The sequence below is a fragment of the Crocuta crocuta genome, unplaced genomic scaffold (genome assembly GCF_008692635.1).
Source record: "Crocuta crocuta isolate KB4526 unplaced genomic scaffold, BGI_CrCroc_1.0 scaffold170, whole genome shotgun sequence".
In the NCBI taxonomy this organism is placed as follows: domain Eukaryota; kingdom Metazoa; phylum Chordata; class Mammalia; order Carnivora; family Hyaenidae; genus Crocuta; species Crocuta crocuta.
In genome coordinates, this window is record NW_027527853.1 from 1,649,476 (window position 1) to 1,675,150 (window position 25,675).

At 36.4% G+C, this 25,675-nt stretch overlaps 1 protein-coding gene across 3 annotated transcripts in view; it reads right to left on the reverse strand.

The window, feature by feature from the left end:
• Nucleotides 1-25,675, reverse strand: part of R3HCC1L (R3H domain and coiled-coil containing 1 like) — a 91,333-nt gene that overhangs the window by 30,904 nt on the left and 34,754 nt on the right. For 2 of the 3 annotated variants that reach the window (XM_077778930.1, XM_077778935.1), the window contains one exon: nt 2,428-4,247. In XM_077778930.1, the coding sequence (XP_077635056.1) occupies nt 2,428-4,233 (1,806 nt within the window). In that variant the 5' untranslated portion in view covers nt 4,234-4,247. Of the gene's footprint in view, nt 1-2,427; nt 4,248-25,675 lie in introns of those variants that run through there. The other variant, XM_077778941.1, reaches the window with a different exon arrangement.

The window sequence follows — 25,675 nt, forward strand, 5'->3', positions numbered from 1 at the left end:
TCCTTCCTTCTTGCTCTCATCAACCCTATCTCTCAACACAGACGTCACTCCCTACCAAGCACCAACCCAGTGTATGATATCCAAACAAAACACCTAGGCACTGGCTGTCTTCAGCTAAAAACACTCCATACTCCTTTTTCTAGCCATTCCCAGCTTTAAGTCAAACAAGTGTCCTCTTTGGCTATATTACTATGCCCCTCGAAACACTGAGTGCTTGCCTACCTTCTTCTGCACCTATTCTAAATGGTGTTAAGACCTGAAAAACAGAATAGCACAGTTGAACCCTCCTGTCCCATTATAAAAGCTGTATCCCTAAGCTACGATACAGAATCCAAGTTCCAGCAGCAATGAAGTTTTGAAAGCCCCTGGTGTCCACCCTAAAAAAACACAGAGCTCCGACTCTGTCTTATCACCTACATCCACTCAATAAATATTTACTGAGTCTCACTATGTGAGGGGCTCTGTGTGCCATGCCTTTCTTTTGTAGGAAGCCTTCTCTCCTGTGCATATGTGTGCTCTCTGCCCCCTCAGAAAACCCCTTTGCCAATTGAACACTGAGACCTCCCAATGCTTGGATCTTTTTTTTTTTTATTGTTTATTTATTTTGAGAGAGAGATTGGGAGAGCACAAGAAGGGGAGGGGCAGAGAGAGAGAGGGACAGAGAGGATCTCAAGCAGGCTCCACACTGTCAGTGAGGAGACTGATGCAGGGCTCAAACTCACAAACTGTGAGATCATGACCTGAGCTGAAATCAAGAGTCAGAGGCTTAACCAACTGAGCCACCCAGGAGCTCCCAATGCTTGGATCCTTAATAACTTCTCTATATTCACCTAACTTCCCACATTACTAGTATTTCTTAACCTAATTTGGGTCTAAAACTTCTGCTGAATAGTGTTTTTCTTTTAGTTATGTGTGGACAGCCATCTCCAGTTACCACATTGACATGCTGATACACATTTAAATTGATGTATTACCTTTTCAGCAATGGTTCTCATTTTATGTGCATCAGAGTCACCTGAGAAACACATAAATATACAAACTGCTGGGCTAAAGAGTTTGCATTTCTAACAAGTTCCAGGTGATGCTCATGCTGCTGCTGGTCCAGGGACCATACTCTAAGAAGCCCTGCCTTTGAGAATCTGATGAAGAACTGCACATACATATAAAATTTTGTATGCAGTTTCAAGGGGTTCATGGATGCCCATTTGTAGATATCTTCTGTTCTATATTTCTTTCTCAGGAATATTTAGGACATGTGCTTCCTGACTTGACCATAAGAAGCACTAACTGTGGTACAAAGGCAAGTGCAAACACGTAAGAATGAAGAGGTACTGCTTGGTACTGGAAAGCTGGTTCTGTCCAATGGGCTGCCCCCCTTCAGTCTCATGTGTCTCTTCACATCCCTGTGACCGTTTTTCTGTACTTACGGCTTAATTCTACGAAACAAAAGAACTAATCACTTCATATTTAAAAGGCTCTCTGGCATCACATAAACAAAACTATTTTATAAGTAAAGACATGGTCTGGTAGAAAGAACATGAACACTGGATTAAGAGAGAACTAAATGGAAACCCTGATTCTGTCTTTCCTAAAGGTCTGACCACTAAGCATCAATTTCCTCATTTATAAAACTGAGGATTTCACTGGGAAATTATTTCTTCCCCTTTCAGACATGGGTTATGTGAACCCACTGTAAGGAATGAAAGGGCAAGTGGTTTTACTATTTAACACCAATGATTCTTACTTATGGTAAGGAATTTAAATACTGGATAGAGAGAATGTCTAAATTAGGAAAATAAAAAGGTTAAACTAAATAATTTCTAAAATGCCTTCTAACCCAACATTTTGTATTTATGAACTCTGACTAGCCAGCATGTCATTATTTACTCATACTTTTATGTACTCAACAATCATTGCTCTTTACCTATCATAAACTACTTAAGAAACAATCATATCTTTCCTTATTTTACCCTCCCCTTCTCTACTTCCCTCCACAGAATGTCTGACATCCCAACATTTCCTAGAAAAGTATGATAAATGTGAAAAATAATAAATTACTCTCCTCCCTTCAAATAGGCCTGTGTAAAATAATCTTGTCAATGCAGAAAATCCTTTTTGAAGAAGTTTCCCTCTCTATTTCCTCAACAGATAGCCAGAATCCATTAAATTCATTTTAATCTATTCAATAAGATCTCTCACAACTTGGCTATAATAGATAAACTCAATTTGGTATCTTTTACTTTGTAAAGATCTATTGGACATTCTTTTCTCAATCTATAGTCCTATTTATTTATTGCAGAAACCCTTACATTGAATGTAATATGAGTGAATGTATGTGCACAAATGTCCATCAAAATTACCCCCCAAATACCAGGCTCTATGAATCTCTAACTTATATAAGCATAGAGCAACTTCCACTGAACAGACCTCTTGTAGAAGACGCGGGTCTAGGCAGTCACCATCATCATTAAACAGAGATTCCCAGCTGTCCTCAGTAGCAGTACTTCCCTCCACATGAGAAGTTGCCGTTGCTTTCAGTTCCATTGATGTTTCCATAGGTACAGATTCCACATCAGGAAAGGATACACCAAATTCTACATCCTCTGAGTTATCTTCCTCTTTTGTTTTGAACTCTTCAGCAGTTTTCAGTTCATGCAATGCCTCTATTATATCACCCGTACAATCTAGATCATTGCCCAAGGCACTGTCTGAAAGTACTTTTGTCCCATTTAACATACTGAGTTCGGAGTCCAAAAAAGTGCTACAATTACTACCAGCAATCTTCTTTATAGGTAAGGAGGAAGCACAATCTGACAAGCTCTCTATCAACTTTCCTGTTGACTCTGTGAAACTAGATGAAATACTCTCAGCATAAATATCTGAGCAAGCAGTCAGGTTGCTGAAATTTTCTATGTCCTTCCCACTTCCAGCTACATGAAGAAGCGCTGTATCTGCACTCATTTCTAAATATTCTGAGAAACTACTCGTGTTGCTACAGGCCTCATCGGCTGTTCTAACTGCAACTACACAAGGGCTGCCCACAGTTATCTGATCAGACGGGACATCTGTAATGTCCACCTCACATGCCTTCTTGGTAAGGTCACCTACACTCTTCGGCCCATTATCTGTATCTGTTTCATGAGCAAGGGGAGCTGTATCAGAAGGTTCATACTTTATATACAAGTCATCAGCAGTGCTGTCATTCTTTTCATACTCTCTAATCACTGTTGGATCAAAAATGCCATTTATACTCTCTAATTTGCTGACTATAGTCATTTTATGAGAGATGTGACCGAAAGTCTCAGGAATGGAATCTGTACCTCTCTGACCCAAGATGTCTGTACTGTTGGCTACATCACCAACAATCTCAGCTTCAAAGTCTCCACAAGTTTGATCAGTGACACCATCCGCACTTCCAGGAACAGAAATGGCAGTGGTGACTCCACTGCTGAGACTCAACATTCCACCTGATGTTTGCATGCTTTCTTGTATAGCTTCAGAATCAGAATTCAGTTTTACTGGTATGGTCATACTCTCAGGTTTCAATATAGAATTTAAAACTCCAGGAAACTGGGATAGTATCTCCACAACCTTGACATCAGTTTCAATTCTGCTTTCCAAGTCTCTGCCTTCAAATGTTTTGCCACTTAATTCGTGCCTACTCAACTCACAGAATTCCACATTCTGGAATGGTTTGTTCGGAACCTGGGCCTCACTCATTTCTGAACAAGACCGAGATAGAAGCAACTTCCCACATCCTACTGCATCTGCGGTTTCAACCTCCGAACACTCCTCCTTCTCTGGTTTAATGTGTCTTTGTAAAGGTGCACTAGGTAGCATCCCAGGATTTTGGACACTTTGCTGATGTCCTTGGGATATTGCTTCTTTGGATTCTGTGGTTCTTCTCTTAACACAAATCCTATCTTTCTTTCTTTCTTGAAGGTATGTGTCTTTTCTTAATTTTGTTGAAAATTTCTTTCTTTCCCTATGGTTATGTTCCTTACCATCAGGATTAATGCTTAGTCTCTGAGTCTCAGATTTGTCTCTAAAGGTCTCCTGTTGGAAGAGACCATCTTCTTTTTGTTCTTCCTTCACCACAGAGTTAGGTGGACTACAGCTTTTTTCCTCATCACCTGACTTAAGCAGCACTATACCCCTTCGAGCTTTCGGTACATAAAGTGCCATGTCAGGCCTTCTGGCTCGAACTCTGCATCTCTCTGCTGCTTGCTGCATGGCACCACCTCAATCTGCAAGGAGACAGAATAAATCAATTACCAAAAACGAAGTACAATGTACTGAACCAAGAGATTTTTTTTAAAGACTAGGTAGAGGGCCTACTAACGCATCCTATTGAAATCTTCATGTTAAAACAAAGTAAAACCTGCCATAAAATAATTAATGCAATAAAGTGTGCAACTAAGGAAAGTGAATTCCAAAATAATTCATGAGCTCATGAATTTTATCTATGTAATTCTCGTACTTCATATTCCCAAAATCCTTTACCTCTAAGTCTCAAGTTGTCTCTACTTTTTTTAACAAGCAGCCTTGTCTTGGCTGAATTAAAAGGTTATCAGAAAAGTGACTGCTGACTATTAAGTACTCATGAAACACTACTATCTCCCTATTCCTAGAGCTAAGAATTTACACTTCAGAGTATATTGAAGGAGGACCCCTAAAAACACATGTGCTCAACATAAATGTATACACATAAGTACTATTTTTAAAAGTAACTTGAATGGAGGCTAGAGGATGAGACAACTAATATGTCACTGCCTTCTAGAACATGTTGCTTTTGAACTATGATTTTTGGGAGAAGAAATAGGTAGTGGGAAAAAGAACGTCACTATTCTAATACTATTTAATCAAATGGCCTACTACAAAGTTTTCTTCCAGCAGCAATAAAATGGCCTGGGCAGGATGAAGAAAAGAGGAGTCCAAGAAATGTGAGGAGACAACTCACATTTAGTAACTTCTTGACAACCTTCACCACAATTGGCCAATGGAAATTAACAAGAGGAAAAACCTTAACCAATGATTCAATAAGCCTTTATCTACCATCAACAAAATACAAGAAAACGAGCTAGACAATTTCACAGAGTTCCCGTAACCTTCAAAATAATACTAAGAAGTATTACTGTATCCACAGCAAAAAGAGTAAGGAGGTACATTACATCACAACAAAACACCCATAAGTGAAAACATGGTATCTGTTTTTCTCTGCTTGACTTGTTTCACTCAGGATAACACCCTCAACTTCCATCTTTCCATTCACGTTGCTACAAATGGCCAGATTCCATTGTTTCTCATTGCCATGTAGTATTCCACTTATAAGTGGAACAGGAGAAACTTAACAGAGTACCATGGGGGAGAAAAGGGGAAAAATAGTTGGGGAGAGGGAGAGGCAAACCATGAGAGACTCTTGAATACTGAGAACAAACTGAGGGCTGACGGGGATGGGAGAAAGGGGAAGGGGGGTGATGGGCATGGAGGAGGGCACTTGTTGGGATGAGCACTGGGTGTTATATGGAAACCAATTTGACAATAAATTATAAAAGAAAAAAAGGAAATACCCATATACACTCAGAAGCACTCATTGTTAAGATTTAGCCATGCACATTACAAAAGAAACTCTATTTCCAGATCCCTTGGTTCTCACCTGACCCAGAATACCTCTTCAGGGAAGAAGCTCTGCTCCCATGGCACAGCCTGTTTTCAGCCCATGTATTCACTGTGGCCCTGATCATCAAATGTTCCCACTAATCCTCTCACTCCTTTTCTCTTCCGAAGATTTAATTATCATCTAACCTACAATGTGTGGAAGATTTTCTTTCTAGCTTTCCAACCATAGACGAATATGACTTTAACATTTAGACATGTCAGAATTTTTCAAAAATGCCTACTTTACAAAAATAGAAGTACTTAGTGTATTTCATTGGAAGGGAGCCCACAGACAGTATATTTGACAATATACATCATGATGAACTTCTACATTAGATGATGGAAAGTGTGGGCTATTTAACAGAACTAGAAGGTGGACTCACAGCAAAAAGTAATAATAGGTAGAAGTAAATTTAGAGAGGATTATTTAAAGATAATCTGTGTCCCCACAGCCCTTTGAAATTCAACATTTTAAACAATAATTAGATTATAAACAATAAACACTGAGTGCTTATCAAATCTGCAACTGATATAAAATCAGTATGGTTAATAAATGCCAAAACTGATAAAGTTACAATTAAATATCATTTCTACTACCTGGAATGCTGTGCTGAAGCAACACGAAAATACAAAAATCTGCTCTGATTAAAAAAAAAGAAAAAACAAACACCACAGAACTGACTTGTATATAGTTTGTACACACACCAAAAAAGATTTAAGTTTCATCTACAAAGTCAATAAACCCCAAAAAGTAGTAATGTGGATGCTTAGAAAAGTAACACAGTCTTAGATTACACAGCTCAGAAAATATACCACACAAAATATAGTTAGGAGTGCCTGGGTGGCTTAGTCGGTTAAGCGTCCAACTTTCGCTTAGGTCATGATCTCGCGGTTCGTGGGTTCAAGCCCCGCGTCGGGCTCTGTGCTGACTGCCAGCTCAGAGCCTGGAGCCTGCTTCAGATTCTGTGTCTCCCTCTCTCTGACCCTCCCCTGTTCGCGCTGTCTCTCTCTCTCCTAGAAATAAATAAAACATTAAAAAAAATTTTTTAAATATAGTTAAAGGAACTAAAGGTTACTTTTTGCTCGAAGAGGTCTAACTGGAAACATCTATGCTACCTTTAAACCTGAAGGACTGGTTGCTCTACAGAAGAGATAAGTGATCCCTTTTATGATTCTATGCTTCTTAGAACCAACTGCTAGAAATTAAAGAAAAACAATATATAGCTCCATATATAGAGCTCTCCAATGCTATTATCAAGTAATGAGCTCTGTCTCTACAGTCTGGATGACCGACTGATACACCAGACAAAGAATTTCTATCTGTAGATTAGTCTGGATTTATTTTAAGTATTCTTCAGACTTAAAATTCTACAATTCTATTTCTCTTCCACAACAGATATATGTCAAAGGCTTCAAATTTAAAATTATGTGCTACAGCTAATGACTTTTAAAACTCAACCTTCCTTTTTTTAGTTAATGTCCACATGTCATGATATGATTTCCTAAAGCTGAAAACAGTATAAGAAATAAATGCCAGGGCGCCTGGGTGGCTTAGTCGGTTAAGCGTCCGACTTTCGCTTGGGTCATGATCTCGCGGTTCGTGGGTTCGAGCCCCGCGTCGGGTTCTGTGCTGACTGCCAGCTCAGAGCCTGGAGCCTGTTTCAGTCTGTGACTCTCTCTCTCTGACCCTCCCCTGCTCACGCTGTCTCTCTCTCTCTCTCCCAGAAATAAATTAAAAAAAAAAAAAAAGAAATTTATGCCATCCACTTCTTACCAAAACACCAAACTCAATTATGCCATGACCACCAATGTGCTGGTAAATGTTTAGTGACCAGCTCTCCACATGTAATTCAGAGGACTGGTTGATATTTTTACTCGCATCAACAATGTCAACAATAACTTCTTTGCTGAAGTGAATAATCATTTCCGAAATGCAAAATATATTTTCAATTTTTGAGCCATGTACAATGTAAAAAAGACCTGACACTTTAAGTTTGCATTATTAGCATTTTCTCGATCACTTTACATCTAGACAAGCAATAAACAATAAATCAAACCCTGATTTATGGCATTTGCTTAACTCTGTGATGTAAATATTCCCCCTATAGCTAATTCCAAGCTATCAATGTAACATCACTGAAACTGGAGCTGGGGAAAGGCACACAGTAGCACGCCATGATACAGTAGCTCAACCTAAAGGTTCAATATTCATAAATAACTTCAAGAACATAAATCATAGTAAAATAATTAGGAAGTGATGAATTTTAAGTATTGATTACCTTTTTATTAATGCCATTTAACAACAACTTAATTCTTAACAATTTAATTCTTAATGATGGCTGTGTTACCAGTTTGCAAAACTGCTAAAACTTTAAAAATCAGCTCTCAGGCCAGTGGGAGATATCCCTGGATTCTCCAATACCCCTGGCTAGAACAACTCTTTCATAATTCCTCACAGACATACAGAAAAAAGAGGAGCATCCCCATCTTGTGGACTTTTAAGATAATACCAATTCAGTTTAAAGCTTTGTTGTGTTTTCTGTGAACTTCTTTTGCAACTATAGGCATGAAATGCCTTTAACAAGGGGAGAAGGGGTGCCTGTCATACACAGCTTTTTAAATAAATCTATCTTAGATTAAAAATTTCCCACCCAGGTATTTACTAATAATAGCACCTGATGTTTTCTTTCTCTCTTTAATACAGTTTTAACTTTTTCACAATATTCTACATATTTATTGGTCCAGTTTACTTCTTAATAGGCAGGGAGGATCAGTTATTTGGGGTGTATTTTGCAATTTATTCTGGAATGGCCTTCAGCATGCAATTCTGTTCAAAATTATATTTTCTAAACGAGATAAAAACTTAAGACTCCTTTATGATGGTGGGCAGTTAATTGCTAATATACAGCTTTAAAATATCTTAGGTCAAATCATTTTTTTCTATACTATACTTCTGAACACTGGGATCATTTCTGAGGACCTGTCCAGTTGCTTCTAAAGTTTGAAATATTCCTTGAAAGAAAATAATCAGCAACTTCCTCTAAGTACGTCTCTGTCTCATCTTCATGAGTAAGTAAACTAGCATAAAACAAATCAGGCTTGTACATTTTTAGAACAGAATTTTAATGCTGTTGGCCCATACTTGGTATATAAAACATATGGATCCCTCTTCAATCAACCATAGAGAATACAGGCGCTCAAGGTAGGCAGCCATTGGGTCATTCAACCAGGAACTGATCTGATCCCAGTACCTACCAGTGGCTCACTAGAGATGGGGTATCTGAGAGAAACTGCCTAATGGGCATGTTAACTATTCATTCTTCAAGAACAAATTAAGCACAACCACTTTGTTAGTTCATTAGAATGCATCATAACAATAGCATATATCTGGTCTTTTTACTTGGAAATAATTTCAAATTTACAGATAAGTTACAAAAGTAAAAATACTACAAAAAGCACCTGTAATCCTTTACCCATATTTATCTACTGTTAATTTTACCCCCTTTGCAACTGTGCATGTTCCCACTCTACATACACACACACATTTTTGTTCTAAACCTTTTGAGAGCAAATTACAGACATCATGGCCCTTTATCCCTAAATCCTTCAGAGTGTATTTCCTATAAATAGACATATTTTCTTTTATAATTTTAATGCAGTTATCATGTCAGCAAATTTAACATGGATACTTTTATCAAATCAAACATATATATCCCAATTTTGTCAGTTGAGCCACTAAAGACCTTTTAGCATATTTCCCTCTCCAATACTGGATCTAGTTTACAATCAGGTAATGCATTTAGTTACCACGTCTCTTTAGCCTCCTACCTTCTAGAATGTTTCCATAGAATGTTTCCATAGCCTTTCACGGTCTGTTAGGTCATTGACAATTTGAAAGACTGCTCCTTCTCCTACCCCCTTTTTTTTTTTTAACAGAACATCCCTCATTTAGGGTCTGTCTGATGTTTCCTCATGACTGGATTGAGGTTATACATATATACATATATATCAGCCAGAATAGTACATAGATGGTCATGTGTCCGTCTCAGGGCCTCACATCTAGAGGTACATGATTACCATTTGTCCTTCAATGGTGACCTTAGCTTTGAGTACCTGGTCAAGGAACTGTCCAATTTTCTACTGTATAATTTCTGTTTATTTTCTCCCTTGCAACTAAAGCAGTGTGTGGAGTAACACTTAAAGAGCATACAAATATTCTACTCCTCATCAAAATTTCCCCTAGATTTAGCATCCACTTACAATTCTAATCTGACCCAATCTTTATTACGGTGGTTGCAAAATGATCTTCCAACTCTGCAAGTCCCTTCAAATTTACCAGTAAATCCTTAGCATTTTTCTGAAAGCAAAAGTAAACCATGTATCTTCATTCACTACAAAAGCTAAGATTAAATTTCCTAAGTTTTCACAGCTGGTGGATACAGGAAATGTCCACTTGCAAAACATTTTCTAACTTTTGCAAACCAAAGTTGAAAGAAACTATCACCTTATCCCATCTCCCATGTATATAATAGAAGGTAAAAAAAGCATGTCTCTCAAAGTTACACAGTCCCTTTATCAGGTATAGCAAACGTGTCCCTTTCTGCTCTTCTCCAGAAAACACAGAAGTCTGGTATACAAATACAATGATTAATCCATCCCAGATGTCTGGTAATATTTATTTCTCTATCCCTTTTTAAAGCCATCTCAAAATCCTTTGGGAAGGAGGCAAGGCACGATCAATTCAGGTATGTTAATAAACAGGAAGAGGATCTTCTCTATATCATTTCCATATCATTAATTTCTGCTTTCACCTCTCATCTCAATCTCTTCCTTCAATTTTCTTTAGGATAATTCTATTTTTCTTTAATTGACTTCCTGAGTTAGTGACTTAATTATATTCTAAAGTTTTTGTTGTTGCTGTTTATTACTTCTGTATGACAAAAACTTTCAAGCACATTATTAGAAAATATTTATAATAACTCTCAAATACCCATTACTCAGTTGCAAATCAAAGCCAGTGTTTGTTTGTTATCTGTGCATACATTCCCACCCTCACTGGATGATTTTAAAGTCCCAAATATCATTTCATTTTATCCTTAAGTACTTTAGTACCCGTCTTTAAAAGATTGGCTTCTTTTTAAAAACAAAACCATAAATACACTCCTTAAAATAAAACAAAAAAAAGGAAATAGTTCCTTAAATCATTATATATCCAGTGCTCAATTTTGACGTCAACTGCGTCTTTTTTTGTTTGTTTGTTTTGAACACTTGGTTTGTTAAAATCTGGATCCCAAAAGACCTACACACTGGTCTTTTACTTTACAGGTGCTAATCAAACTGTTTATGTTTTCCTATCTTGCCATTCATTTCTTAACAAAACTGGGTTATTTGTCCTATAGAATTTCTCACATTCTGTGGAGTTTGCTGATTTCATTCTTGTAGTATTGTTCAATAAACTCTTATAAATAGTCTCTGTACTCCCTAACAAGTGGTGTTTGATCTAGAGGCTTGATAGGATTTGGGTTTAGTTTTTTTATAGCAAGAATATGTATATATGGAACTGTGCACTTCCTATTATATCACATTAGAGAGCTATAATGTCTGATTGTCTCCTTTGTGTAATGTTAATAGTGATACTCAAATGATATCCTTACTTATTGTCTGCTTATTTAATCATGGGTGTTAAATGTGTGTGTTCATTAAATCATGTTTATTATTGTTCAAATCATATCTTTACTTATTGTCTGTTGACTTAATCATTGAGATGTATTTGTAAAATATCTATATTTGCAGAATTATTGGTTTCTTTCAAGTTTATACTTTATTTTTATACTTTTGTATAATTTTCTGGTGTTATCTAATACTTACATTGAGAATTATTCTATTTTCCTGATAAACTGTTACTTTTACCATTATGCAAGAATCCCTTCTCTTGTTGAATTTGGGGGCAGGCATGCTAGAGTCTATTTTGTCTAAAAGTAATATAACAATGGCAGCTTTCATCTCTTGTCCTTTTACTTTCAATCTGTGTTACCATGCTTTAGATTTATCTCTTGCAAACAGCATACAACTGAACTCTGTATTCTTTACCTGTTCTGTCAGTCTTTTAATTGTCAAATTTAGTCCATTTACATTTATTACAATTATAGATATATCTGGAAGTACTTTCTACCTTTTTATTTTTTGCTTCCTTTCCATTTATCCTACTTATGTAGTTTTCTTATTTTCCTACTTTCTTTAAGATTGACCATGTTTTTTCTTCCTACTGCTCAAAAGGTTCTATACTCTTATTTCTAGCCTGTTAGCATTTTAACATGAGTGCTTGTCTCAATACCTAAAGTTATTATTTGTATCTGTCTCCTAAACAACTGTACAGGTACTTTTATTTCACAATACCTTCCATACGTACTCATAGTTTTTGTCTGAAAATATCTTTACACTGTTCCCATCCTTTAATAGATTTGACTTCTGCTGTTACTGTCAAGAAATCTGTTGTCATTGCTTTGTAGGTAATCTTTCTTCTCTGATGATTCTCTTGATATTCTCTTAGGTACCTGGTGTTCAAGTGTCTACTATGTGTTTTAAGTGTGTGTTTAGTATTATTTTCCTACTGAAACACCACTGTTGTTCTTGAATTTGAGTATTTTATCTCTGAGTCTTTTACCAATTCTATTCATTCAGGGCAATACTTTCAGATCTACCTTCCATATCACTACTTTTCTCTTTAAATTTGCATATTCTGCATTTTTCCTATCCAATCAGTTTTTAAATTTTAATGACTAAGGTTTTATTATTATAAAGTCCGATTTACCCCCACTCTCCCCTGTTCTCTCTGGTCTTATAAATTTTTAATAGTTGTGCTGATGCTGTTCTACTTGTTTTCTTTTTATCTTTTATTATTTTTAACATTTTCATTTTATTTTTAAATATTTATTATAATTGTGGCATTTACTTTTGTTTTATACTTCAATTTTATTACAATATTAAATATTTATTATTTAATAGTTCCACCTTTCTGAAATTCTTGAGGATTTAATTCTGCTGTGTCTTGCAGACTCCCTCCCCCTCCCCCTCCCTCCTCTTCTTCTTCTTCTTCTTCTTCTTCTTCTTCTTCTTTTTCCGGTAATTGGGTGGTGAGCTCAACCTCAGTGGGGCTTTATCTGTGGGAATTTCATTCAGCCAGACTATAAGTGTTCCTTTATGGAGTGGTTCTACATTAATGTCCATTTTTTAAGAGTGAGATTTTTCTGGACCATTCAGCAAAATTGTATGTATGAACCACAAACTACATGAAGGTAAAACAGTAGTAGCTATAAAGTCTCAGGACACTTTTCCCCTTCACTCAGAACCCAGGTGAAAACAGACAAGCTTCCTTATTTTCTTTCTGTAACTCTGAGTAATTTTTTTCCTAGTCTACCCTCTGAGTGGGATACAACTCTTTGAAAGTTAAGGCTTTAGGAAGTGAATCCAGTTTGTAACTCATCTCTCCCAGGCTCAATGCCCACACAGGTATTAAAATCTAAGCTTCTTAGTTATCAAGAACAGCAACATTAGCAAAATAAAAAATAAGCAAAAGCTGCAAATAATCTAAACAGGAATAATTCCTTAAAATTATGGCCCATTCATATAATGGATCTACATCCAAAACATAATAGTGTTAAAAAAGAAAATTATAATTCAATCCTTTTTTTGCACAAGTGTGTGCGTGTGTGTGTCTGTGTGTGTGTGTACATGAGTGAGCAATCAATATAGGCTGGCTTCCTGGGTTAGAATCCCAGTCCCACACCTGATTAACCCTTACCTTAGACAAATTATTTAACTTCACTGGGGCAAAAGTTACCATTGTAAGCCTTACTTTACTTAAACCATAAAATGAGGTATTATAATAACAGACTTATTTCAAGGCACAATGAAATCATAATATAAGCACACAGGTTAAATAAAATGATACATGCATATAAATTTTCCAGTTATGGTAAAGTGTCAATAAAAGTTAGCTATAACTAAATAAGCAGTTGAGTTCCTTAAGTTACAAGTCAGGAGAGAGAATCAAAAGCCCTTATAATGCAATAATATTCAAATGTGCGTTGACCAACTATAAAATCCATTTCTACTTAACACTAACATCTACTGCCACTATGTATCCTGGTTTTGCCTCTCCATCTCTAACAGTCTAATGTTGTAAACATCCAATAATACAAAGTAAACACAATGCAACTCAACTGTAAAATGAAAATACAAATCTTGAAAAGAATGTAGGATTTCATGAAGTCTATGAAAATAATGCTGAAGGAAGTACTCATTTCACAGCAAAACCCTTGGGGAATGAAGATCTGGCTGAATCAAACCAGTAACAACTGAACAAGGGAATGCAACGAGAATGATGACAGAATAAAAAACAAGAAAGAAAACGTCAAAGGATTACGAAAAATCCCTGGATACTGCTAAAGCTCTCAGTAGTTTTCCTAAAACTGATGCACTAGTCCAGTCTGTATGATAAATACTAAGAAAGTCAAACAAAGTGAAGGAAACTATCTATCAAACTATCACACAATTTTAGTGGAAAAATTATACCAACATATCACTTTGTTAACTGAGAATTAGCACAACCATAATTAAAACCCAAATTTTATTAAATATGTGGTAAAACAAATGTTTTTATTTCAGAAAATTGTCCCTAACAAATCTTTTATTTATTACTAAGAAATTTTAGTCTCCATTTTAAATAGGTCCACTTTAAGAAGTATTTCCAAAGTATCAATTTCCTCACTTTAAGAATTTCTCATAAATGTATATTCCTAAGAGCAGATAGGATATAATCCTTTGTAACAGTGGTTTACACCAGAGAGTAGAAAATGAAAGATGAAAAAGGAATTAAGGATGAACTATCTTCTTATACATACACTCTGTATTATTTGAGTTTGTTACAATATATATAGTATTTTTTGTAATTAAAAACAAAATCACTAAAATTTAAAGATATGCTATTGTTTCTGTATAAGAGGTCATTACCATAAACTGCTGTAGGAGAAAACAAAGGCAAGGGAAACTGATAAACAGACTTTTATTGGACAAAAGTATTCTAAGTAGGAAAATGATGAATGGAGAAAAGAGCGGCCTTTTTAATATAGTTGACAGTATAATAAAACAAGTAGTATATAAATTACTTGATGTTGGAAAGATATCCTCAAATGTTGCAGAATGCTGAGCAACTTCTACCTTTTGGTCTAAGAATGATCCAGAACAACACTGTCCAATACATAGCTATTGAGCATTTGAAAAGTGGCCAGTCTAAATTGAGATGTGCTGTGCATGTACAATAAACCTTGGATTTCAAAGACCTAGTACACCAAAAATAATAAACAAAAATAAAATGTTCCATTAATATTTTTAAGCTTATATATGTTGAAGTGATACTATTTTGAATATAATGAGTTAAATAAAACACATTAATTTCATCTGTTTTTGTATTCTTAAATGTGACTACCAGAGAACTTAAAATTACCTATGTGGCTCCCATTGATCTGTGATATATATTTAATGCGATAGCACAGGTCTAAGATCTTGCGATATCCTTAATACCAGAAGAACAGTCTGCTTTTCCTCATATCTTGCCTGTTTCAAATTTTCCACTTTCAACAAGGAAAATACCAAACCAAGAAATCAACTAAAATATAAATGTGTAGATAAGCTTATCTCTGACACAAGACATAAACACTTTATTTCCTAAGTTCATAATGATCAAAAAATAAAGCATCAAAATGTATTACATAAGTGAGAAATAAGACTGATTAAACAACACAACTGTGGTAAAAGTTATCCTCAACTCAAATTTAGGAGCATTTTTTCATATATGTTTAAAACTCTCAAGGGCCTAGATTTAGAATCATTTCTTTACATATTAATAAAACAACTTCCTTTGTTTTACTACTCTGTCAAGAGCATTCTATTCTTATTCTCACTGGTCTACGTGCAAACTGGCAAAACTAAGAGATGCCAACAGCCTTCAGTTCAGCATCATATATGTCCATTTGTAAGAAATAAAAATATCTTAAAAGTAAACTTAATAACGTTTATAATTCAATGTAATATACAAAATATATTAAGGGACACAAGTAAACTACAGACTTCTGAACACTAAAATTATTATACACTGTACTTTTAAATTCTAGCCATCCTCTCAGGTTCACTGCTCTTCCCTCCCCAGTTTCACAGCCAGGTGAATGGTATCACTGTCAACCCCAGTTGTCCACACCAGCAACCTGGAAGTCATTATCCCTGACATTTCAATCAATTACCAAGCCCTGTTCATTCTACTTCTACACTGCTTCCAGTAATTTTCTAAAACACAAATCAGATTTGGTCATATCCTTGTTCGAAATTCCTCAGTGGTTCGTTATCACACACAAACTTTAATCTTGCATAGCATATCTGGCCCTAGGTGCTCTAACTCCACTGCCAACCTTAAAACTATCTATTTGCCAAATTTCATCTCCAGACACTTCTAATTTCAGATTTTTTATTTCATCAGTTCCAACTCCTAGTAGTAAGAGAATCATGCCCAGCTGCCTTCTCACACTTCTGTGATTTACGACTTACTACCTTCTCTGTTAAATGCTTGCCTGATGGCCTCCTACCTGTCCTTTAACTCTCACCTTAAAGGTTACCTCCTCTGTAACTCTGTCACAGACTCTCCCTGATATGCTCTCATACTATCCATAAGTTCCCACTATATACCTTTACATATGCCTTCATTATAGCAGTTATCATATTGCTTTACAGTTTTGTATTTGCCTATCTGGCTTTCTTCTGAACAGTTAAGTTCCTTCAGTGTAGGGTTAGTATCTGTTATCTATCTACAATGCCACAGCACTACACTTGACTCTAAATAAATAACTGGTTCAATCATGGCAAGTAGGACCTCTCAACAGATGATGCTTCCCTAAACCTCCCCAAATGAACTGGGGCTCCATTAATTTATTCATTCCACAAACATTTACTGAATACCTATTATGTACCAAGTCCCATTGTAGGCACTGGGAACACAACAATAAAACAAAACAAAGTCTTTGGCCTCAGGGACCTCACACTGTAATGATGGAGCCAAAAAATAAACATTTAAATGTATAATGTCTAATAGTTAGTGATAAATGTGATGAAGTAATATGAAGCAGGGACAGAGACACAGAGTGTGTTGCTATTTTAGAAGGGAAAACCATACAGTAAAGCAGGGAAGACCACTCTGAGGAGTCAATATCTGAGGTAATACTCGAACTGAGTCACAGAATTATCTGGGGAAAAGAAAGCTAGGAAAAAGAAGAGCAAGTGCAAAAGCTCTAAGGCAAGACAAGCCTGAAACATTCAAGGAATAACAGGTATGGTTAACAGGTATGATAACAACAGAGGAAGAAGGGGCACTAGGAGACAGCTAAGAGTCAGAACAAGTACGAGCCTGCAGGCTAAGGGAATTTGGAATTATTTTTGAATGTGCTGTGAAATCACTAAAAGGTTTCAGCAAGAGAAGGACATGATCTGACTTACCTTTGCTAAAGATCATTCTGGCAAAAATGTAAGTAACTGCCTACAAAGGTAAGAGCAGAAGAAGGAAAATCTGTAAAAAAGTCTAAAAACTATGAAGTATGCAGCATATCTCCTTCAACAGAGGAGGTCACAAGAGTGGCCAGATTAACGATACACACTGAAGGCAAAGCTAACAAAAACTTGGTGGGATGACTATATGGGTCGGGAGGGGAAGAGTAGTCACTTGGGAGAGTTTCGGTCTCATCAACCTGGGTGGAGACAGTTACATTTACTATGATAGGTAAGACTGGGGGAAGGAAATAGGAAAGGAGGAATCAAGAGTTGTGATTTGGACATTTTAAATTTGAATGCTTGTTGGACATCTTGTACAGTTGCTATGGAAACAATTAGAAATACAAATCTAAAGCTCAGGGTAGGCGAAAGAATTGGGAGATAAAATTTTAGGAGTCATCATCATAAAGATTCAAGTCAAGGAACAAAATAAGACCACATAGGGGGTGACAGACAAAGAGGCCAGAGGGACTGAGCCATCTACGACCTTTAGATGTCAAGGAAGAGGAGATGTGGCCAGCAAAGGAGAATGAAGGAAACAGGAAGAACAGAAGCGTGTAGTATCCCAGAAGCCAAGTGAAGAAAGTATTTTTAAAAGGCAAGAGTTGAATTCTGTGTTGAATGCTGAAAGGTTAAGTAGGAAGAACTGAGAATCTTCGGCTGGACTTGGCAGGAAAGAGGTTGTTGGTGACACTGCAATGGTTTCAGTTGAGTTGGAGAGATAAATACCTCACTGGAATGGGCTAGGGAGCAAACACAAGGTATGGAACAATGATCCAACAACAGGAAAAGAGAAACCAATGATGGTGAGGAGGATGGGTAGTCGATTGTAAAAAAAAAAAAAAACAAAAAAAAAACCACATTTACAGTAATTTTCAAATTCTGGAGCAAAAAAAAAAATAGCAACTATAAGATTAGAAAACCTATCAATACTTCCTCTATCATATCTTTGTTAGAAACACAAGGGTAGTGTTAAGTAGAATGTGATATTCTGAAGTGCTCAATTATTCATCTCAGGATAGTTAAGGTACCTTGAGCCTTGGTATTTATACATAAATCAAGTTCACATATTCAACATCGTTCCTAAAAGTTACTTGTATCAAATCTATAAAGAACTTATCAAACTCAACACCCAAAAAAACAAATAATCCAGTGAAGAAATAGGCAAAAGACATAAACAGTTTTTGAAAGAAGACATCCAGATAGCCTACAGACACATGAAAAGATACTCAACATCACTCATCATCAGGGAAATACAAATCAAAACCACAGTGAGACACCATCTCACACCTGTCAGAATAGCTAAAATTAACAACTCAGGAAACAATAGATGTTGGCGAGGATGTGGAGAAAGGGGAACACTTTTGCATTGTTGATGGTAATGCAAACTGGTACAACCACTCTGGAAAATAGTATGGAGGTTCCCTAAAAAATTAAAAATAAAACTACCCCACGACCCAGAAATTGCACTACTAGATATTAATCCAAGGGATACAAAAATGCTGATTCGACGGGGTACACACACCTCAATGTTTATAGCAGCACTATCAACAAAAGCTAAATTATGGAAAGACCCCAAATGTCCACTGACTGATGAATGGATAAAGAAGATCTGGTAATATATTATACATATGCACACATATTATATACACACACACACAATGGAATATGACTTGGTGATTAAAAAGAATGAAATCTTGTTATTTGTCACAACATGGAAGAACTAGAGAGTATTATGCTAAGTGAAATAAGTCAGCCAGAGAAAGATAAATATTTCACTCATATGTGGCATTTAAGAACGAAACAGATGAACACAGGGGAAGGGAAGGAAATAGAAGATAAAAAGAGAAAGGGAAGCAAACCATAAGAGACTCTTTAATACACGGAACAAACTGAGGGTTCCTGGAGGGGCACTGGACTAAATGGGTGATGGGCATTAAGAAGGACACTTGTTGGGATGAGCACTGAGTGTTATAAGTTATATACATGGGTATATATGTGACCACTGTGTATATACATTATATGATGATGAATCACTAAATTCTACTCCTGAAATCATTGTTACACTGTATGTTAACTAACTTGCATTTAAATGAAATTTAACAATTAAAAATAAAAAGTTCAGCAATGAAGTAAAAAAAAAAAAGTTCCTTGTACCTTAGGAAAGTTCAGGATTCATTCAAGTCTGTACAAAATCAATTCTTCAGTCATTTGAATTCAGTCACAAACATATAAATTCTACCTTTTCAGCAACGGGCATATAGAACTTTGTAGTACTTGCTGATGATCTTGGGAATGTAGCAATTAATATTAATTGATAAACTTTCATATAGCACTCAGTGTTCTGATAACAAAACTAACTTACAAAGTTTTTATCTAGATCACTAAGGGCTACTACCTGCAGAATGAAGTCTCTAAGTAAAAGAGAAAAGGGGATTTCTTTAAACAGGTTAGTTTTTGTTGAAGATAATAAATGGCTCAAAGGTCTGTGACAGAGGAAAACCTCATTTTAAGAAAAAATTTAATAAAGTATACAGCTAACTAAAAAAGTACGGTTCTTTTTTGTATTTTCCTTAATGCAAAAGCATTATACAAGAAACCTACAAATAAAAAAAGCTATATCCTCACCTTAAATAGTCACTATTAACATACTACAGCATATTTTTCTAGACTTTTTTCTATTTTTTAAAAAGCTTTGTGAATGAGACTTATCTACTATGAGCACAGATTCCTGTTAGACTTTCTAAGTCAGTTTTCTTCAATTTTTTTCCTGTACTTCAGTTAAAGACATTACACATCAGGACACAGTACAGATTCACATTCATAGATGAGACTGAAAAAAAAATCCCATATAATACTTATCCTTACTATTTGCACTGGTTTTTTTTTTAATATATTTTAATTAAAATTTCAGATTCTTATCATAACTTAAAATCAATTTATTCACTAAGTTGTTTTACTAATTGAATTTGAAAAATACTATTCTAAATTTTTTTTTTAGGTCTTTATTTTATTTTGAGAGACAAACAGAGAGCGAGCAGGGGAGGGGCATAGAGACAGAGAGACACAGAATCTGAAGCAGGCTCTGGGCTCTGAACTGTCAGCACAAAGCCTGACATGGGGCTTGGACCCACAGACTGTGAGATCATGACCTGAGCCAAAGTCGGCTGCTTAACTGATTGAGCCACCCAGGCAACCCCCCAAAAAATACTATTCTAAACAGCATAATCATGTCAGACATTTTCACAGCAGGCATAGAAAACATTCTCTATGTCATATGATTTGGAACTTTTGTTGTAGAGCAAGCTAAAATGGAAAGTAAAACAAGTAAAACATTAGAAGATTATACCACTTTACAGGTGTTTAGAAAAATAATAAAATTAGGACTATACCTAATCTTTCCGTACTTTTAAGGTCCTCTATTCCCATGGGTGAGCACATTTCTACAAATGAAAAACCAAGAAATGTCCTTACCCTGCAAAGACATTCACTTTAAAATATGCTTGACCTAAACACAACAGAGGCACTTATGTGTGATATAGTAACATAAAAAATTATACTTGGAGAACAGAGAAATGGCTTCATATTTAAGAACTATAAAATCTGCTAATGAACCACAACTGATGCTGCTGTAGTTTTCTTAACGCATCCTTCCATAAATGCACTTGCACTAGTTAATACAATGACATATTTTATACTTGGAAACACAAAATAATTCCTACATCCACTTGAAGGTTTATTCTCACTTCTGGTTTGAATATCAGGTTTACAAAATAAAGGTTACATTTCAAATTATAAGACAGTAATTTGTGACTGGTATCTATAGTTGAAGAGATTACTCTATACCTCCTTTTAACATACCTGGACTGAAAAAAATAAGTTTCCAACCAGGTAGAGACTCATGTAGGGGACCTTACATAGACCTAGCTCAAAGGTATGCAGGAAATAGATTCATTAATGGAAAGCATTATCCAAACTGCTAAACTGGCCATGTACAATGTAACACATTGGGGTGCCTGGGTGGCTTAGTCGGTTAAGCGTCCGACTTTTGCTTAGGTCATGATCTCGCGGTTCGTGGGTTTGAGCCCCACGTCGGGCTCTGTGCTGACTGCCAGCTCAGAGCCTGGAGCCTGTTTCGGATTCTGTGTCTCCCTCTCTCTCTGACCCTCCCCTGCTCATGCTGTCTCTCTCTCTCCTAGAAATAAATAAAAAAATATTTAAAATAAATAAAGTAACACATCAAGGCCTATTTATTGTGAAAGGCTGTTCCCAACCCACACACAACACAACTATATTATGACCTCCAGATTACTATTTTTTAGTGCAGTACCTATTTTTATTGTTTCTGTCTCTTCTCCACCTGTCACTTCTTGTGACTCTAACCATTTTTATTTCTCTCAACCTAATAATGAGTGCTATAAATTCCATTGTTCAAAGTACATACAAATTAAGAATAAAAGTTCTAAGTAAGGATCAGAGGTGCCTCTTATTTGAGCAAAGTGTATGAACTTTAATATATGAATTTTTTGATGCCTATTTTGGCCCCTGGTCAGATATTATTTGCTTATTTGACGATATGCAAAATAGTAACATCCTCACTCAAGCCTCCCCAAAACACTACAAAGTGATATTATTACAAGTCTAAGTTTACAGATGAAAAAACCGAGCCAAGGCGATATTAATTAATACATCAAAGGCAAAAAAAAAAAAAACTAGAATGTGGTTGATTCCAATCTAGAGAATCTGACTCCAGTGTGTGTGTGCCTACCTTTCTTGGCACTATGCTTTGCTGCCTTATGACAATATGAACATCCCAGCGTGCTTAGTGCCCTCCACTTTAATATCTTTCACAAGGCCCAGGGGGAAAAAACCATTAGGGGTAACTGCATCAATTAGTTGATATCTGGGAGATCAGAAGCCCTGAGTCCTTTCGCTTCTTCAAAAGCTGCTCCAAAAAACAAAATTGAGTCGTGAAAGAGAAAAGCCAGAGAAGCACCAGTGGGTAGACAAAGGAAGTTGTCAGGGGTCTTGCCTTGTCTGAAATTACACTGTGCCTATACTACAGGGAGTCCAAATCCAAGAGTCTCCATTACCATTTGAAGATCTACTTGCCAAGGATGACTGTTCTTTTTAAGATGCAGCCCTAAATGATCTCTCTGAATGCCTCCTGCATGTTGCAGACTGCAATAAACATTCCCTGAGTAAATGTGGGGTAGGTATTTTCTGCTCCCTGCTGCCATACCAAACTATTATTAGCTCACCTGATATTATGAGAAATGCTAAAAAGCACTAAGACTATGAACTATTTCCAAGATTATAACAACCTTCTAATATGTTGGGTTTAAAGAACTATACATGGCAAATAAAAAAAAAAAAAAAGAACTATACATGGCAACATAATTTAAATTTGTACTGTACTAAAGAACTCAATGAATGAACTCAATGAAGTACTATGCTTACATGCTCTTATATATTATCTCATTTAACAATCATAAACAAGTTTTTGAGGTGTATACAATTATTACCATTACACAAATAAGGCCACTAAGACTCAAAGTCACACATCTAGTTAGTAAGTGTTGGAGACAAAACTGAAACCTTGCTTTGACTGATATTCAAGCACTTAACTACTCAAAACTCTGCACCCCACAGTGTATCCTCCTCAACAAAACAGCTCTGACTTTTCTGAATCCCACTAACTTTAACACCGTGATAACATACCATATTTACTTTTAACTTCATCATTCTGAGAAGTAAAATAAGGAAAGCTGTTTACCTTCATGAACTCTACACATATCTTCCCACATTAACCAGTGAAATCTTGAATCATGTAGGGGCTGTTTATCATTAACTTTCCCTTTTCTAAAAATTAAGACTTTGCCCCTCCAATACCATGAAAACACTGTTGGCATCCACCATGTTCTGTATAAAACTTGCCACAACTATTAGTGGCAAAGGTCACTACCTCGGTAACGCTGGAGTCTTAGAAGACTTGACCTCTCTAATGCTAGTTCTAATTGTTTCTGTAATATCTGCCACACTAAATGTTGAGTAAAAACATCTGGGAAAAACAAGGAAATTAAGTGATTAAATATAGTAAATTTCTCTCTGCATGGAACAGCTCTTTCAGAAGATCGATTGTAACTATTTTTGTTCCAAAAGAGCAAGGAAGCCAGTTTGCAGATTCTGTTTATGTGCCAACAGGCTAAACATCAACACTGAAGGAATCAAACTATCTTCTGTTTTTCTCAGTACTCAAAAACAATCAAGGAAGAGAACTAACTTTATTCCCCATTGCTTACATATTATTTATGTTTCCTTTTCTCTTTTTCTGACTTACTTCCACCCAAAACCTCAATGAATCAAGGATAAATGGTGGTATTTATTAAAGTAAACCAAGTATCTGTTCTTCCTGCTTTCTCCCTTAAGGAAAAAAGAATATCGGGAGGCTCTGCAGAAACATACCAATACTTTTACTGCATTTACCACAAAAGTCTTCTCTATCCATATTAAATCATGTGACAAGTTCCACTGATCTTAATACCTGAGTATCTCTTCAATCTGTCTATTTTTCCCCATCCCTATAGATACTCTAGGTTAAACCCACTCACACAAATGCCTAGACTACTATAAAAACACATTTAACCAGTCTCTCTGTGTTGCTTCATTTCTATTCATTCTTCACCCTGCATCAAGAATGACCCTTTTAAAACAATTAGCTGCTCAGGCATCTCCCTCCCTAAAATCTTTCAACAACTTCCCATCACTCTTTTTTTTTTTTTAATAAAAAAATTGTTTACTGTTTATTTTTGAGAGAGAGAGAGAGAACGTGAGCAAGGGAGGGGCAGCAAGAGACGGAGACACAGAATCTGAAGCAGGCTCCAGGCTCTGAGCTGTCCGCACAGAGCCCAAAGCAGGGCTTGAACCCACAAGCTATGAGATGATGACATGAGCTGAAGTCAGATGCTTAACCAACTGAGCCGCTCAGGTCCGCCCCCCATCTTTCTTATGATAAAATCATTTTTTAAACATGGGTTACAAGTCTTTTTTTTTTTTTAATGTTTATTTGAGAAAGAAAGCGTGCGCAAAAGCATGCACATATGAACATGGGGGAAGGGCAGAGAGAGAGGGAGAGAGAGAAAATCCCAAGCAGGCTCCACACTGTAGCACACAGCACTATGTGGGGCTTGATCCCTCGAACCATGAGATCATGACCTGCGCTGAAAGCAAGGGTTGGATGCTTAACTGGCTGAGCCACCCATGTGCCCCTTTACAAGATTTGTTCACCGGGCTCCAATAAGCTTCTCTTAGCTTTTGTGAATTCTGTCCTTATATGCCATACAGCCACATCAAACTTCTTTCAAGATTCTTAAACTCTCCACGTTATTCATTTGGGAGGTAGGGGCAGGATTCATCTTAGTCCCTATACAATCTCTTCCCTCTACCTAGTCTACCTCCCTGCAGCCTCCTAACCAACTTCCCGAATTTTTACTTAACCTTTAGGCCTGTATTCATTGTTCTTTCCTTGAGAGTCTTACTTAATCATTTTAGATTAGGCCTCTGCCATACATCATGATCTCCTGTTACAGCTCTTATATTTGATTACAATTACTTCTTTAATTGTCTGGTCTTCACCACTACACTACATGTTTATTAGAGAAGGAATTCTGTCTTCTTGCCCATCACTGTATCCCCTCACACTTAACACAGTGTCTAGACACATAGCACAGAATCAAAAAATGTTGTTTTGGTAAAATGAATGAATGAAAGAACAAACAAAATTAACAGTTTGGGGGTAGAAATTGAAAAGGACAGATTTAAATGGTATTCTGATCAACAAAAGAACTTCATGTCAAAATCACATCCTCAAATAAGGATTTCTGGACACTGATTATGAGGTAGAAAGATGGAGAATGTCATTTCCACCCTTAACACAAACAAACAAAAAAAGGTGGAAAATGTGCACCATCACAAATTTTCTTGAACTCATCAGAGAAGCAAGGTCACAGGACAAGCTACTAACCCAAAATCTAAGGGTAGATGACAGGGTCCTCAAGAGACAGAACATGAATGCTTCCTTAGCTGTGGTAGACACTGGACACCATAAAAGCCAGTATGAAGAACTCAGTTAAAATGTTTTAAAAACTGCTAAAGGTCAAATGCGGACTGCTAGGAGAAGACAGAACCCTTAGCAAACATAGAAATGAGGGGAATTCTCTCTCACCCACTCACAGAAACTTTCCCACAGACCTCAGAAGCTCCAAAGAAAGACTAAGGTCTAGGCAAGACTCACAGAAGTCTAAATCTAGCCATGTGGTGTAGACTTGGGAGAAAGAAAAATAGTCCTTGGTGAGGGGGGTGGGGGGGAAGTACCTAGATCCTTCTTGCCTACCTCCCCTACATGAAAGAAATTCAGTAGGGCTGG